General features: G+C 43.5%; 1 protein-coding gene across 1 annotated transcript in view; it reads right to left on the bottom strand.

The window, feature by feature from the left end:
• Positions 1-12,318, bottom strand: part of LOC147336505 (uncharacterized) — a 462,456-nt gene extending 450,138 nt beyond the window's left edge. The window contains exon 1 of the mRNA XM_086285435.1: positions 10,111-12,318. Within this exon, the coding sequence (XP_086141561.1) occupies positions 10,111-12,318 (2,208 nt within the window). The remainder of the gene's footprint in view (positions 1-10,110) is intronic.
• Between the last annotated feature and the right edge of the window lie 5,439 nt (positions 12,319-17,757).

Genomic DNA, 17,757 nt, shown 5'->3' with positions numbered 1-17,757 from the left:
AGTGATGTCACATGGCAAAGTAAAGATAAAACAGGAACTTAGCTGCACGCTCTTCACTCGTGAGGGGAGAACATGCAGTTCCTGTAACTTAATCTAACAATAACAGCTTGTTTTCACAACTCATTGTGGTGTTGTGATGTGACTGTTCAGAGAGTTCATGATAGAAAGACGTTTGCATAAGCAGAAATATTAAACACTTATCAGTATATCACTCAGTTGCATTTCTTTCCGGTCTCAAAATATCTAAATGAAGTGTCAACATCAAAATGAACACTTTGTTCTGCAACACTTTGTTCTGCAAAACACAAGCATGATGATGAGTACATTTTGATACATTCTTACAGTGTATAAAATATGAACACTTTTATAAGCACAAAATAACTTTTTCCTTAACACAAACAAACAAAAAAAACGAAACACCTGGGTCACCTGTATGGAGAAAAAAAACAGAAGAGAAAGCAAACAACAAAGAGCAACATAATAAGAAAAAAAAAGCACCATCACAATAAACTAGCTAGCAGTAGATATCAATAGTTACTAAATAATAAACGATATTGTGCAGCACGCAAGATAGACAGCGCACAATGTGCTTTGAGGCAGCAGCCAAGAAAGCTGTAGTCCGTGTCTGTGAATACCCATGTGTACACCTGTGTGCATACCTGTGTGGATCAGCATGCTTGCATTCCAAAGGTTTCTCCATGTAATGATCTGCTAGGGAGTGTGGGGAGCCACAGCCCTGTCCTCTATGGTATGAAGCAGGTATGGAGGAGATCAAAACTCCAGACATCCAGAGGCCCCCAGAACACAAGAGACCAAGGAAGACCCACAGAGGGGCAGCTGCGCCACTGTCCCAGTAAGAGCTAAGGAGAGTCCCAGATGAGGGCTCATTCAGCAGCTGCGGAGCAGAAGCCAGGGGGAGTTGCAGTGACGCGCCCGTGAGCTCCGCCGGCAGCCAGCTGTGCCTGAGTGACCGAGCCCCAGGCCGAGAGGTGGCGTCTGATACCCAACCTGACATATAGACACAGACATACAGGCACACACAGACACAAACATCCATTCCCACCCTCATGCTCTCATATGCACTTACTCCACACTCAACCGACGTGGAGACAGACATAAAGAGACGCTGTATACACGATCACACTCCCCAAGCGTACTCTACGAACCGGGTCTAGGTACCCTTGCCCCTGGAGGGGGGAACTGCACCCAGACCCAGGTGGTGTTACCCTTTTCCCTGCGGTGGGGAGAGGCAGACCGCCCCGACTCCGCAGCAGCAGGGAGGCCCCACACCCCAGACCGCAGTCGGACGGCCAACTCCTCCTAGCCCCCCCGCTCCAGCAGGCCGCAGAGAACGGGGGTGAGAGAAGACTCCAAACCTCCCTCCACCCGCTCATTGTAGTGTTGATGCATGTGTGTTCTGAGGTGCAATTAAAACCCAGGAGGGCATGGAGCTACCTGCCAGAGAGCAGCAGGTAAGCGCATAGTCCCTCCTGCTAGCCCTCAATGTCTACGTGTATTTAAAATTGAGAGGTGGGCAACGATGCCAGGGGTGAGGTGTACACCCTGATGGTAACTTGGACTCCGTGTATCGTGCCCACCCCCAAGATCCTATATGTATGTGTAATGAGGGTGTGAGTAATGTGAATGTCCCACAGAGCCTGGGACAGTCCACCCAACCCCACCACAGAGAAAACTGCACCCACCCCACCATCCACTCATCTTCCAGATTACATGAGACGATAGACGCCCAGGCTGAGATCTTCCGCCACCTCTCCTGTATCTCCCCCTCCTGCAGAGAGTTCCTGAGGAGCTCCTGCAAGGTGTGACAATCTCCCCCACCAGTTGAAGAGCCCCCCAGGTGGCTCGACACACCGGCGGCACCATGCGCCAGGGATGGGCCCCCATGCACCCACCCGCCCACAACCCCGGCAACACACAAACCAGGACCCAAGGCCCCGAGGCCTGACCAGGGCCCCAGCCCAGAGACGGAGCGCCCCCAGAACCTCACGCCCATCCCGGACCCACCCAGGGGCAGACAGGCTACCAGGTCAGTAACCCACGTCCGTCAGCACAAACCCTCCCCTAGCCCCGCTGCACGCAGCCACGAGGAAACAGTCAGAAAAGAGCCCCCAACCGGACATGACCGCTACCCCGGGTTGAGCCCCCCAAGGAAGATGCCTCCGGGGAACCCCCCGACGCCCTAAGCCTGTCCCTACCCCCACAGCATCACAACATTGAAGGCGGGACCAAACTATGACCCCCCCACCCCCACTAGGCGATGGAGCTGATCAAAGGAGCCCAGAGCAATTGATCTGATGTGGTGGCAGAGGCTGTATCAAAACTAATGTAATCTAATAGATAATTTCTATATTGATTAGAATTAAGATTGTTTTTATTTTTCCAGTTCATGAGGACAGTTTTCTTGGCTATGCATAGGGCAGTGAAAGCCATATGGGCGATATTCTTTTCTGAAGTGACATTATCTAAGCTGCCCAACAAACACACTAAGGGGGAAGTTGGAATGTTACATTTCAGACACTTTGATAAGTCTTCACATACCTCGCGCCAAAACGTCTGCACTGGTGGACAGAACCAAAGAGCGTGAATGTAATTGTCTGGTGTATTGCCTTGACAGTGTGAGCAGTTGTTGGAAGATGTAAAGCCCATCTTGAACATCCAATGACCTGTATAGTGCACTCTATGTAGTATTTTGTATTGTATTAATTGCAGACTGGGATTTTTAATCAATTTAAAGGTTTTTAAGCATACCTGAGACCAGAAGTTTTGGTCTAAACTGACTGATAAATCTGCTTCCCACTTTGCAATAGGAAGGGATATTGATTCATCTAATTTAGAAAGTGTTCTGTATATTTTAGATAATAATTTGGGGGATTTAAGAGTAAGGAAATGTGCCGTACTTGGTGGTGTTTGTAATTCAACTTGACTGAGGTTAAATTTATTTTTTATTATGGATTTAATTTGTTGATATTCTAAAAATCTTTTCTTGTTGATCCCATATTGTGCAACTAGTCTGTCAAATGGGATAAATTCTGTTCCCTCTAATATATGTTCTAAGTATTTAATTCCTTTACAACTCCATTCTGGGAAATTAATCATATTATTGTTTTGTAATATGTCAGAGTTATTCCAGATACAGTGGGGCAAAAAAGTATTTAGTCAGCCACCGATTGTGCAAGTTCCCCCACTTAAAATGATGACAGAGGTCAGTAATTTGCACCAGAGGTACACTTCAACTGTGAGAGACAGAATGTGAAAAAGAAATCCATGAATTCACATGGTAGGATTTGTAAAGAATTTATTCGTAAATCAGGGTGGATAATAAGTATTTGGTCAATAACAAAAATACAACTCAATACTCAACACCCTGAGCACGCCCGATCTCGTCTTATCTCGGAAGCCAAGCTGGGTCGGGCCTGGTCAGTACTTGGATGGGAGACTGCCTGGGAATACCAGGTGCCGTAAGCTTTTGCATTTCAACACACAAATGACAGTTTAAATATTGAAACGGATCTGAGGCACTCTTTAAGCTCATTTTCGAATAGGATGGTTAGTGAGTCTTGCGCAAAGAGCTCTTCCACTCATGTAGTAATGTCAAATTCTTCAAGCGTTACATCAATATCACTGTACATGCACAGAGCACCTGTAGATGTTTTTGTGCAAACACTCACAATTGTTTATGACGTGAATATTGCAGCATTAAGTATGCATTATAACTGTGCTGTCATGTGCAGCTATTAAAAATAAAAGTAGAAACTAATCAATATCCTTCACTCTAAATTGTTTTTTAAATCCCAATAAATGGGTTACAGTATCTACATGAACCCCGTTGTCGAGGAAGCCTCTCACTTACGGCCATACCAGCCTGTTCTCATCTGATCTCTGAAGCTAAGCAGGGGCGGTCCTGCATAGTCGCGTCACCTTCACCTTGCTCCATGTTAGAAATTCCATGATATCGTGTTCCCTGCTCAGGGTAGCACACTGATGCGCATTTATTCAGTATTCTTCGGGGCCGCAGTCGTTGCACATGAGTGTCAGGTTGACACTGTGCCCGCTGCACGCTACAAGGATAACAAGTTCCTCACTAGATGTCAGATGTCTATTCATATTAATGTACAGAATTCACCTGCTTGCTGCTACTACTGCACATTCACCCAATGTACATACTATATATATATATATATAATGTTCTTCTCCCATCCAAGTACTGACCAGGCCCGACCCTGCTTAGCTTCCGAGATCAGACGAGATCAGGCGTGTTCAGGGTGGTATGGCTGTAAGCGAGAGAAACCCGCTATAAAAGACCTTTTATACTTGGCAAATGTCACATACTTTAAAATATAGGATTGTACTAAGCTTCACATGTTACAGCGAAAACATGCAAACCTTTGTTGTGAACTGCAGCTTCAACACTGAGCTGCAAAAATGCTTTTCCCGCGGTAACGTCACCATAATAACACATGTTACTTTCTCACAGCACAGTGTTAAAGTGACAGAGAGCACACAGTGTGTTAGGACCATTTGGAAGTCCAACATTTTTGTGGTTTGGACAATTCAACTTATATACAGGACATAAAAACGAAAATAAATTATTACGGTTGTTTAAATTTGCTGTCCGCAAGTTAGGTCTAATACATGTAGTCAATCTAATGAATCAATATTACATGTAAAAAGTACAGAACTGAAAATGAAACTAAAATATAACGGTAAATGAACTGGTTCTTGTATAAAACCTTTCTACTCTCTACAACTTGCCTCATTCATGCACTCACTTTTTTCTATGCTTTTTCTCTGTAAGTGCTTTCTATCTAACATTAATACGCATTCATCCTCCCGATGGATGCATCGGAGAGCAACTTGGGGTTAGCGTCTTGCCCAAGGATATTTGGCATGCAGGCTGGAGCAGGCGGGGATTGAACCAGCAACTTTCTGATTAGTAGGTTTCCTGCTCTACCTGAGCTACAGACACCCCAATTTGTGGTGCTCTGGAAACAACACGTTCTCATCCCAACAGGTAACGATGCTATGTGACAAATCATCGGTATGTGTAAATGTGTTTTTTGTTCTAATCATGAATCGCTTTGTAAAACAAGACCTGATAGGGTTAAGGTTAAAGTTATGGTTAGAGTTAATGTTAGGGATAGGGCTGGAATGGACGGCTGGAGCCTCTCCTCCAAGTGTGTGTTACTGCCGCCATCAGCATTCTGTTGTATGCTGTTGTATGCTTTTCTCTGTAAGCGCTTCGAGTCTGTACTTTTTTGCTTTAGCTGAGTAATGAAGTTGAATCAGTACTTTAACTTTCACTGGAACAATAGTATTTTTACTTCTACTTAAGTGGAGAATGTCTGATCTTTTGCCAACTCTGGCTGTCTCTCAGTCTTGGAATACCCACTTGTTGTCCAGCGGTGTCCTGGGAATATGGGAACTAGACAGACTGGGGAAACAATGGGAGGAGACACAAAGATGGAATCACTTTTACCATCTTTTATGTATTTGCTGGTCGTCTTATTTCTTCTATTTTGCAAGCACAGTGTTGCAATCATTGTCTTTGTGGTACAATGACACAGGTAGAATGCAGGTGTTTTCATGTAACACGATGCCAGAAAGATGAGTAATGTGTTTTGAAGAGAAGATAAAACATCATGTTTGAACAAAGATAAGCAGCAGACACGTCTGTGTGTGAGTTGTTCAGGTTCAGTAAGAAGGTAATATGTCTGCAGAATTTGTAATTCTTATGAAGATATTGCTTGTACAATAAATAAAATCCCTTTAACTTCTTCTGGAGAGTGTCTTTATATATTTAGTCATTTTGGGGCGATCCCTTATTTAGTAGTAACTCTAGTCGGGGATATATATCAGAGTTTACTTTCAGATATGAGCATTGTGTTTCCTGTGGATTAATGAATGAATTATTTATTTATGTAATTTTTGAAAGACTGGCTCATGTAAAATCTCTGAAAGTATGACAAAGCTCTCCTGTTACACTTTATGGACACCTGAGCGTCACCATGAGGGCCTGTCTTTATTCACTTTATTCACTGAAATCCACTTTTATAATGAATTCACAGTAATCACTGACACCTTCAGAGCATTACATTCATTAAAGACGTCTTCTACACCTACTCTTCCAGACGACCGACACATACTTCAACCACTGCAGGTTAACCAGCCACTCATCAGTAAAGCAAAAACTAAATGTAAATGTCCTCATGTGGAAAAGACTGAAACACAACTCCCATATATCACTAATGTAACAGATCCATTTAGGGAGAGTGAGAACACTAGGCTGGATGTGGTTTAATGCAGGAACATTCATCATGTCTTGAGTTCAACAAATCATTTACATAGAATATGTGAGCTGGATGGTTACACGATACAATGTGATTGTCAACAATAACTGCAATGAACGCTGGTTTGAGGGCGGAGTCAAGGAGGCCATTTACGTGAAAAGGGAAAGACCCTCTCTGAATCAAGGAGGGGGCCTAAGGGTACATCTGTCACCATCTTACAATGCTGTGATTGCAGCCGTTCTCCAACTCTCTGTGAATGGTACTCAAGACCATTGATCAGTGGTTGTTGATCAATGGTCATGAGAATTTGCATAATCATGATTAAGGAACTGACCTCCCAGCCCATTGTTCCTTCAGTCGGCTGGTTTCTCTGACTGAAAACGCTACATCCAGAAGAACAGAATCAACTTTTGGAGATTTACTTCCCTGGATGATTGCGCACGCATCAAGACCTTTTAATCAGGCCAACAAATATCTTGTACTCAATTTTAGCAGCAGCCATTGTGACACTGATGATAAAACTTGTGTAAAAGTGCGAAGCTGTAAAAAAGTAATTATAAAAAAGCGTTTTTGTAGCTGAATGTTACTGGATAGCTGTTTCATCTGTAACACATCAAAATAACCTGCTAAGGTTTAATAGGCTATAAGGAACACACTCACTTCCTGAGCCCTGGGCAATAAGAGACGTTTTGTGTTTTATAATTTATTGATATGTTTGATCCTTTCTGACCTGCGTTAATGAAGCAGTCATTAGAGCACCATGTCCGCTAGAATAGTTCTGTAGTTTGATGCTTGAGTCGTTGCAGACTTGTTGAAACTCCCTCACCCGTCAAAGCAGCGTCTTTGTTATTCGAGTCCAGCAGATGGCAGTGTTTCACTGTCTGACGGCTGTCTGAAGCTTCAGCTGGATTATCCGTTTGCTATGTTTGCCATGTTACAGTGGGGAGGAAAAACTCCCTTTTAACAGGAATATCTAGACATGAGTGATTACTGCAGTGGGGCACTATCTGTGCTATCTATAAGAAATGTTAGCAACAATAAAACTCTGAGGATCAGGGCTCCATTTCACTCCAGTGTTCAGTGGCATTTTAAAAGAGTGAATACCGACGCTGAATGTCTTTGTAAAGCAAAAGCACTTTGTTAGCCTTTACAGAGCAAAGCTATGGATCAATGTGCAGTGAAGAAAAATCGAGGTGGCCAGTCTGTCCTTTCCTAACCAATCACAGAGCTCCTTACATTGTTGCGCTGGAGAATAACTAAATATAATATAAAGATGATATTGAAAATAATCTTTTGTAGAGTCACTACTTAGTGGGCAGAGGACAGTTATCACTTTGCTGGATGCTTTAAAGTCGCATGTTCTGTATTTGCTGTATGCAGATTAGCAGGATATTAACAGATTAACAGCTTTTATTAGACTTCATATGATAATCAACAGTGAAGTGTTTCTCTTTCAGTGTTTATTCTTGCTCATTGAATGATCTCTGTTCAGATAATATGCTGCACTCATCTCATGTTTCTTTAAATACGGCATCACTTGTCCAGCTGTCAAACTCTGAAAGAGTTACAGTTTCACCACTGAGCACTTTGACTGGTTATTCTTTTATTTAAAAGCACTTATTCTAGCTGCATCATCAATACGACAAAAACTGTGACTTCAACAAAAATTTATCTAAAAATATTTAGGGGGAAATGTTCCTACACCCCTCATGTAAATGTTACATCTCCAAAAGGGAGAAATAATCAGAATAAGGCGTAATCATTGTCTTGATAATAATGACCATGAAAATGAAACTAGGCCTACCTTTAGTTCAGCACACTCAGTGTTGCATAAAGACATGCGAACATGCCATCATCCATTCTGGAGCCTACTTTTAAAAAGAGCGAGCTGTTTGTTCTGGCTGAGTAGCAAACAGAACCAACCATGAAAACCTAAACTGGGAAAACACTCGGAAACCTTGAACACTGGGAATATGGAGACACAGGGGGTAGGTGAACAGACACTCTGACAAAGGACAGAGGAAAACAGAGACAATATATATAAGACAAGAAGTAACACAGACACCCTTTTCGGTGACAAAAATGAGAAAATATCCAGTGAAAGGCAGTTCTCTTGGAAAAACTGCCTTATTGATGTCAACGGTCAGAGAAAAATGTCTGATAGGAAGGCAACCGTAGCTCATACAACCATTTGTTGCAACCAAAGAATGCAGAAGAGCGTTTTGGTCAGCTAAGAACAGGAAATTGAAGCTACAGTTCTCAAAATTTGACATGAGAAGATTGGATAAATGTTGCCTGGTCTGATGAGTCTTGATTTCTGCTCTGACATGCAGATGGTCGGGTCAGAATTTGGCATAAATAGCATGAAAGGATGGATCCATGCTGCCTCATGTCAGCTGTGCAGACTAGTGGTGGTGGTGTCACTGTGGGGGGGAGGGGCGGTATTTTCTTGCTGAAACGTTACATAGTGTGTGTGTGTGTGTGTGTGTGTGTGTGTGTGTGTGAGAGAGAGAGAGAGAGAGAGAGAGAGAGAGAGAGAGAGAGAACAACTTGAAACAAACTGCAGCAATAAGGGCAAACTAGTGCACAGTTATGTTTACGTGAGCGTTATTTTGTATGCATTTGTACAGTTCCATAACTGTGAGAATACATTGATAGCATTTAACTCTAGTAACAGGCATTTGTACCAGTAAGCATGAAAAAGTAGGGAAAAGAACTAGTATGTAAGCACTGACTAGTACTGTAAAGTATATGTGTATATAGGGCAATCGTGGCTAAAGAGTTCGCAGTTCATCCTGTAATTGGAAGGTTGCCAGATTGAGCCCCGCCTCCGACAGTCTCGGTCGTTGTGTCCCGGGGCAAGACACTTCACCCGTTGCCTACTGGTGGTGGTCAGAGGGCCCGGTGGCGCCAGTGTCCGGCAGCCTCGCCTCTGTCAGTGCGCCCCAGGGCAGCTGTGGCTACAATGTAGCTGCCATCACCAGTGTGTGAATGTGTGAATGACTGAATGTAGTGTAAAGCTCTTTGGGGTCCTTGGGGACTAAGTAAAGCGCTGTACAAATACAGGCCATTTACTGTGCGTGTGTTTATGCTCAAGTGTATGAATAAATTAGTCAGTTTTAAACAGTTGCAATTTAAACAGTAGAAGAGTGGCACTATATTTATATATTTATAAAGAATTTCAAACAACAATTAATTGATGCTCAAAGCAGGTTTATTTAATTAATATCCAGATTTCCAATTAGTTCCCAATTCATTCAGCAGCAAATCACATCACCAGTCACTTCAAGGCTGTATGTATTATTGTAAGGTAGACCCTACAATAATACATACAGAGAACCCAACAATCATATGACCCCCTATGAGCAAGCACTTTGGCGACAGTGGAAAGGAAAAACTCCCTTTTTACAGGAAGAAACCTCCAGCAGAACCAGGCTCAGGTCGGGGCGGCCATCTGCTGCGACCGGTTGGGGTGAGAGAAGGAAGACGTTTGTTGTAGGTCTGATTGAAGGACTGATGTGATGGTAAGTTGTCTGCTGCTCCGCTTTGAATATTGAGAGATTAGTTGATGGATTTCAAGCCAAATTGTGCCCAAGTTTAAGACCACATTCATTGGTTGTTTTTGTTGATGTTATTGTTTTGGGCTTTTTTTCCACAAGAATTTCTAGCTCCCCTAGAATTCTGGCCACCCAAACGATGATTGCTGCTGAGAGAGCACAAGGTTTTGTCCCCCTGTACTATTCATGTCAGTGCAGGGGGTTCTCCTTGAGAGGCCAGGGTCGAAAAAGGGATGCTTCAGAACCTCCGAGGGTGTTATGCGCTGATTTGCATCCAAGGCCAACATTTCTTTGATTAGCCTTACAAATAATGATTGGCCATTTTCCGGTCCTCGCCTAACCTTCAACAGTTGTTCAAGGTCATCGAGACGCTTAAGTTTTATATATCGAGTTTCCTTGGATCGATAATCTGTCTCGTATTGAAATTGTTCTTTGGTCTTAAATGTCCAGCGCTGTTTGTTGTAGTTATCCTCGATGAAATAGCAATCAGTGTACAAGCCAGACTCTAGAAGATGATCTGGTAGCTGACCCTGGGTTTCAATTATGAATTTCAAAACATCATAATCGTCTTCCCCAGGATAGAGAGGCACCCCTGTAGCAAGCTCCACAGCTACCAGCCCCAGAGACCACATGTCGATTGCTTTGTCGTATGGAATGCCAAGCATAACCTCAGGTGCACAATAACCAATTGTCCCCACACGGTCACCAGGAATCACTGCAGAAGCAGGACATGCGAGGCCAAAGTCTATGAGTTTGACTTTGACGGGAGACTCACTGCGGTTCACAACCATGATGTTTCCAGGTTTGAGGTCAGCATGCACTATTCCCACAGAACCCAGGTGGAACAGAGCATTTGCGAGCTGATGCAAAATTGGCCTGAGTTCTCTCATTGGGAGACCTCGGTTATTCCGGTCCCCAATGTAGTCCCACAGGCTTTGGTCGAGGAGTTCGAAATTCAAGCAAATGCGCTCTCCATCGAGGAAATAGCCGTTCCATTCGACAATGTTGCACCTGTCTGGATCCAAGCGTCGTAGCTGCTCCAGGATGAAAATTTCCAGTTTTGCCTGGAGCAGAATTTCAGGGTCGCTCTTGTTGACTTTAATAGCAACCGTTTTGTTGTTTTTTGTATCGCGACATCTGGTTACCAAACCAAAGCCTCCTTCTCCAAGGAAGGCCTCTACCACGTGGTGATCTCCTAAAATGGTCCCTTCCGTTATTTGAAGATCATCTTCAGAGGCAGATGGGTTGGCTGAGGTGTTGACGTCTCTTTTTTGAGGAAATTCAACTGAGTTTTGGAAACTGCAGCTGAAGTTTTGCGATCCATGAATTTTCCAGCTTGAAGGCTGCTGAGAGAGCACAAGGAGTTCTCCCCGTGTACTATTCATGTCCGTGCAGGGGGTTCTCCTTGAGAGGCCAGGGTCGAAAAAGGGATGCTTCAGAACCTCCGAGGGTGTTATGCGCTGATTTGCATCCAAGGCCAACATTTCTTTGATTAGCCTTACAAATAATGTTTGGCCATTTTCCGGTCCTCGCCTAACTTTCAGCAGTTGTTCGAGGTCATCGAGACACTTAAGTTTTATCAATCGAGTTTCCTTGGATCGATAATCTGTCTCGTATTGAAATTGTTCTTTGGTCTTAAATGTCCAGCGCTGTTCGTTGTGGTTATCCTCGATGAAATAGCAATCAGTGTACAAGCCAGACTCTAGGAGATGATCTGGTAGCTGACCCTGAGTTTCAATTATGAATTTCAAAACGTCATAATCGTCTTCCCCAGGATAGAGAGGCACCCCTGTAGCAAGCTCCACAGCTACCAGCCCCAGAGACCACATGTCGATTGCTTCATCATATGGAGTGCCAAGCATAATCTCAGGTGCACAATAACCAATTGTCCCCACACAGTCACCAGGAATCACTGCAGAGGTGTTACATGCGATGCCAAAGTCTATAAGTTTGACTCTGACTTGAGACTCACTGCGGTTCACAACCATGATGTTGACAGGTTTGAGGTCAGCATGCACTATTCCCACAGAACCCAGGTGGAATAGAGCATTTGCGAGCTGATGCAAAATTGGCCTGATTTCTCTCATTGGGAGACCTCGGTTATTCCGGTCCCCTATGTAGTCTGACAGGCTTTGGTCGAGGAGTTCGAAATTCAAGCAAATGCGCTCTCCATCGAGGAAATAGCCGTTCCATTCGACAATGTTGCACCTGTCTGGATCCAAGCGTCGTAGCTGCTCCAGGATGAAAATTTCCAGTTTTGCCTGGAGCAGAATTTCAGGGTCGCTCTTGTTGACTTTAATAGCAACAGTTTGGTTCTTTTTTGTATCGCGACATTTCGTTACAACACCAAAGCTTCCTTCTCCAAGGAAAGCCTCCACCATGTGGTGATCTCCCAAAATGGTTCCTTTAGATATTCCAAGCTCATCTGAGCCGAAGGATGGGTTGGCTGACATGGTGTAATGTGTCTGTTTGCGCTGTGAATTGGTGAGAAACAAAACTGAACTTGTTTTGGTTTTTCTCGTAAATTGCTCTCAAAACTTCTCGAAAGGGTTTTAGTTGCTGCAGGTCAACGTCCGTTAAGCATAAAGTAACAGGTGAGCGCTCCTATTTATGGGTTTTGGGATCAAAGCAAAGTTATGACGTCAGAAAGGATCAAAGCAAAGTTACCGCGTCACAAGCGATCGAAGCGATTCTAATATGTGCGCATGCGCACATATGAGAAGCGATCGAAGCGATTCTAATATGTGCGCATGCGCACACACGTGCTTGTTTGTGTAATATTGTTCACACTAAACTTGACCCTAATCAATTTAATATCAGTCAATCAAAGAAAATGTTAGTTTTGGAAAATTTTAAAATGACATAACTGACAGTTAAAACATTTTTTGTTCATGTATTTGTATTTGTATTGTCTTCGGGGTTTTTTTTGCATACCATGTCAAGCTTTTCTGTATATAGTCATGTCGTAGATTTCGGAGCAAACAAGAAATTGAATTGGATTTTAATATTGCAGTGCTTGGATTTCGGATTTGGTGCTTAAAACTTCTTGAAACTGTAACCGTATTTCATTCACCACAAATAACTATCTGATTGAATATTTTTCTTATCAGATAGAGAAATAAAACGAGTCGCAAAGTCTAAAAGCAACATTTCTCTGCCTGGGCTGTACCTCTGCACGTTAGTCTGTTTCAATGTGTGACCCCTCACCCCCTCCCTGATCAGTCGGGGGTGAGTGCGCTAATGTGCCTGGAGGCCGTTTTAATGAGTGTTTGCTGGAAAACGAAAAATACAAGAAGGATTTGTACGTTTTCACAACGGGGGAGTTTGCGTAAGTACTAGTAAATAATTTTCTCGAGTGTGTACGTTACACATGTTATTTGTTTAAAATTGGTATTATTATTTTGCTAGCTAGCAAACTCGCGGGATAAAGGATTGAAGTGCACTCAGTGCGATACAATACGGTGGCGCTATTCTAACAGTTAGTTATTGCAGGGTAACTTGTAGAATATGCTGTGAATTGAACCAAGATTACACAGCAGTAGCAGTAATACGAGTTACTTCCCTCAAGTGAAAGCGTTAAACGTTAGCCCGATGCTTAACTAGCCAACGTCAGGCTTTCTGATTGAAGGCTAAAAGCGACGTTGTCACCAAGTAAACAGAATATTGATGATATTTTTGTGTATCGCTGCAGCCTTTTCAAGTATTAACCTGGTGTCTTTGGGAACAGCTTAGGGGGAAATGACGGTAATATGACTGAACCGTATGGGAACAAAGAATAGGCACTTTTTTGTGCTACCGAAGTTTCCTCGCTTTCATTCAAAATCTGTTTCTCATTAAACAATTGAAACATGATGGCTTCAAGCTGACATTGAGGCCTGTGGGGCACTATCAGCCACTGAGACAGTAGACAAGTGACTATTTCACACTTTAAGGCTGCCTGTTTATTTAAGGGAGATGAACAGTACATTATAACTGTACATAATAATATCAATGATGATAGATTAAATAAATGGGTTTTTGAAAGACGCTTGTGCATTTTTAAAGTCTAAAGTGTTGAATTGATCTGAGTATGTCATCTGTTCAAAGCCTCTCCCAGTCAGTGCTGTTCTCTATGCCTGTCTTACTCTACATGATGTTATTAGCACAAACACTTTAAAGGTGATAATTAGGTCTACAACAATAACACAGACTGCAATGTAGTTAAGCGTCTTACAGTTAGTTTTGAATGAATGAACTTAAAAAACAACACAAGCAAAGATCTGTCTCCTCCTGTTTTTTGTGTCACATAAGAAAGAAGCATCAATATCTGATGAGAAGACTTATTAATTTGGCCTTTCACGTGGTCTTATTCAGGTGATGCGAAGTGAAATATGCATCCTTTTTATGGTAATGTGCTGGAAAATGTTGAAAATGGACATTAAACGTGCTCACAAAGTGCTTGAATTTGACCCTGAAAGGTGTATGAAGCCAGAAAAAGTCACTGTTAGATTTGTATTGTTGATTGTCATTTATGCTTAGAAATATTTACTTATATATGCTTAGAGTTTTGTAATTAGTTGTAGATTGGTAGAGGTTTTGATCCTTGATAGTCTGCAAACTTTGTGTGTATTAGACAGCACTTTGGGAGCATGAGAGGTCATACCGTGTCTTATTGTTTTATGGTAGGATTAACGTAGTTGCGTCTGTTCTAGTCTAAGTGCTCTTTGTTTAGATGAACTGCAGGACTTCCTCACCATGTTATCTAGGATGAACCATCTAGGGGGAGGGGGAGGCTACCCTCTTCCTGACCAAGGATGTTTGACCCTTTGATCAGCAGTCCACACACACACACACACACACACACACACACACAAGGTACTCTTTGTGTATGTAGACGTTATATGTTAATGAACCTATGCATATTCATGTAACCTCAATAAAAGGACAGTGTATGGGAGGACGGACGAGAGCTACTGGGGTCAAGCGAAGGAACGGCGCTCTGTCCAGTCTCTCCCGTGCACGAGTACCATGAAGAAGTTTGCCTACTTGTGTCTTGCTTGCAGTGTAATTATATTGTCTTAACGTTCCAGCGAATAGGTTCAAGCTACAAACCTAACATTAATTGGTCCTTCGATGCCGGCTCCCTGGGATCGCATTCACCGAGGGGGGGGGAGGCACGCTGAAAGACTGACGTCAGCCAGGAAGTTCCTGTGGATTCGCTGTCTGTCTTTCTCCTCGATGAATGGCGATCGGCGGGATTCAGGCTGATATTACACGCTAAGCAACGCCAAGTAAGTTAAAGAGGCCGACTCTATAACCGTGTCGTTGTGCAGTCTCCGCCATTTTGTGAGGCGTTGAGAAGTTCGCTGCTTTGTGGAGCGATAACTGGGTTAGTGTCCCGAAAAAGAAGTTTTGGTTAAATCGCCCAAGGGTCCCAAGCGTCCGGTGAGTGTCCGGTTTTGAAATTGCCCTGGGTGTGTGTCCCGAGCGTCCCTTCATTGGGTTTTGTCGCGCGAGTGGGTGAGCGTCCCACAACTGGGTCAGGGTCCCGAGCGGTCCGGTGTGAGTCCGGAGTAGGCCTATTTTGTGTTGTTGTCATTGTTGTCGTCGTCGTTGTTTTTGTTGTTGTTGTGTGAGTGTGTGCGGAGCAGAACACGTGGTCTGTAACACCGACTGTTGTTGTTATCATGGGTTTCTAAGCAACCAAGAGTGAGTTAGAGGGAGAAAGACGTTTGTGCTGGACTTTGCTCCTGGCAGCACAAAGTATTTATGTATAAAAGAGAGAGAGCGAAGGCTCCACAGCTGCGTGGGTGCACGCGAATGCGGTCGCGCGGGTTTCACGCGGACCTGAGCCGTGCGGTTAATCGCAGGCTTATAAATGGAAGAGATTCAAATGTTAGAAGTTTTCAGAAAACACACCAGCCTTGAAGAGTGTGTGGAAAAGGCCAGCCCACATCAGCAGCTGTGCTCTGGTGGGTGGCTTTCCCCCCACCCCTTCCTGACACAAAATGTTAACAGCCTGTGTGCCAAACCATTGAGGTGGATAGTTGTTAAAAGTCATCTACATTACGCTTGTGGTTGCTTAAATTCAGTACGATGACATGTGAGGTGAAGTGATATAGATAAATATTTAAACTAATGAAGTGCATAGAGGCACTTGACCTGTGAGGAAGACTGTCGTCTTATTATGAGCCATTGTTGAGATATAGAGCACATCTGTGAAAACAACTAATATGCTCAACCCTGTATGAAACATCTAAAAATACATGATGGAGAAGCTGTGTTGAATATGTAAGTGTAAGACTTTGCCACTGTGGGCAGAGCATGCAACTACTGTGTGATGTCGCGTTGCAGTTTTGTTTTTGTTTTTTGAGCTGATGAGCAAGCTACACATTATCAGATCAAGAGCTGTCTGAGAACTACTCAAAGAGAGGGAAACAGCGCTATGATAACTGTGATAACTGGAGTGTGCAACGTTTCCATGAGCAGTTTTCCTGCATCTTGACTTGTGTGTAGAGTGTTCATAACATCAGCATCATGTTTTTGATTATTTGTTTGTTGGGTTGAAAAATAGTTAAATAAACTGGTGATCATATTTACGGATCACCATGACACATTTCATCAGCCATGTGATTTATTTTTGCAGATGACAAAGTGAGTGTGAATGTGTCTGACGTCACAGTGTTTTTGTGCACTGTGTAAAAGTAATTGCCTTTGATCGTGAGTGAGAGCGGTGATTCTGCAGATCACCAGCTATTGTAAAGAAGAAGAAAAAAAAAAGGGTGAAAAAGAGAATGAACTTATATTGTAGATGAAGAAGAAAAATCATAGGAAAAAGGTTTTGTGTTGATCAGCCAAAAACATCTACAATTTCATTTTCTGCTTTTAAGAAAAGACTGTTCACAAAAACACAGAGAGAGAGAGAGATGTGTGTTGATTAAGCAGTGATGATAATAATGAAATGTCTTAGTTTGTCACTTTCAGGTGAAAAGCAGACCTGAATCAATTTTCCACATGCAGCGGTCGGAAGAAAGTTATAGTTTAACCTCATTGGAAACATGCAGGCCAAGTTTCTGGCTGACTTATTTACAGTGCCATGTGTTTCTCAACCTCACAAGCGAGCTCACTCCTCCCTGAAGATAAGGAATGCAGCTCCATGATAAAGAGACAGCAGCAAGTCCTGAGCACAAAAAGTCCCAGCAAAGCAGCAGCAATGTGGATAAACAGCAGCAGCAGAAGAAAGCAAACCCATCTTCCTGTCTGATTGGATGAATTCCACGGAGGGGCGAGCAAGATGGCGGTGGCAGCATGTTGAAATGCTCAAAAAGGACTGAGTGACTCGGGCAAGCCACATGCAGCTAGCATGCTGGCTAGCGACATGAAAGAAATGGACCCTTCATGATGCGTTCAACGTGCCAGCGCTGTGGTGGGAAAGGCTCCATCATAAACACGCCCTGCGCCGAGGTTCAGGCCAAGAAGAAGAAGACGATGACTTCCAAGCCCAAGAAGGTCGGCCTCAGCGTGGGCGAGCTGATTGTGAAAGCCGTGGCCGCTCTCAAGAAGGCTCTGGCTGCCGGAGGCTACGATGTGGACAAGAACAAGGCCCGTGTCAAGACCGCCATCAAGAGTCTGGTGGCGAAGGGCACCGGGGCCTCCGGATCCTTCAAGATGAACAGGGTTACTGAGACCAAAGCTAAGACGCCCGCCGCGGCCAAAGCCAAGAAACCGGCAGCAGCTGCTAAGAAGTCGCCCAGGAAGGCAGCAGCAGCAGCACTTCAGCCACTAGCACGAAGTCAACCGCATCAGAGGACAATAGTGAGAGTGGCTGTGACTTCACTGTGCATGTGAAGAAAACGTTTGAGGAGAACTGAACAGTTGGAGTTTGACATTTGCCACCTGTGGAGTAAAATGGC

The sequence above is a fragment of the Aulonocara sp. 'chitande type north' Nkhata Bay genome, linkage group LG3 (genome assembly GCF_057382095.1).
Source record: "Aulonocara sp. 'chitande type north' Nkhata Bay isolate Kocher_YH1m ecotype deep benthic linkage group LG3, A_spYH_male_GT1.1, whole genome shotgun sequence".
Lineage (NCBI taxonomy): Eukaryota > Metazoa > Chordata > Actinopteri > Cichliformes > Cichlidae > Aulonocara > Aulonocara sp. 'chitande type north' Nkhata Bay.
This window is presented reverse-complemented; position numbering and strand designations above follow the sequence as displayed.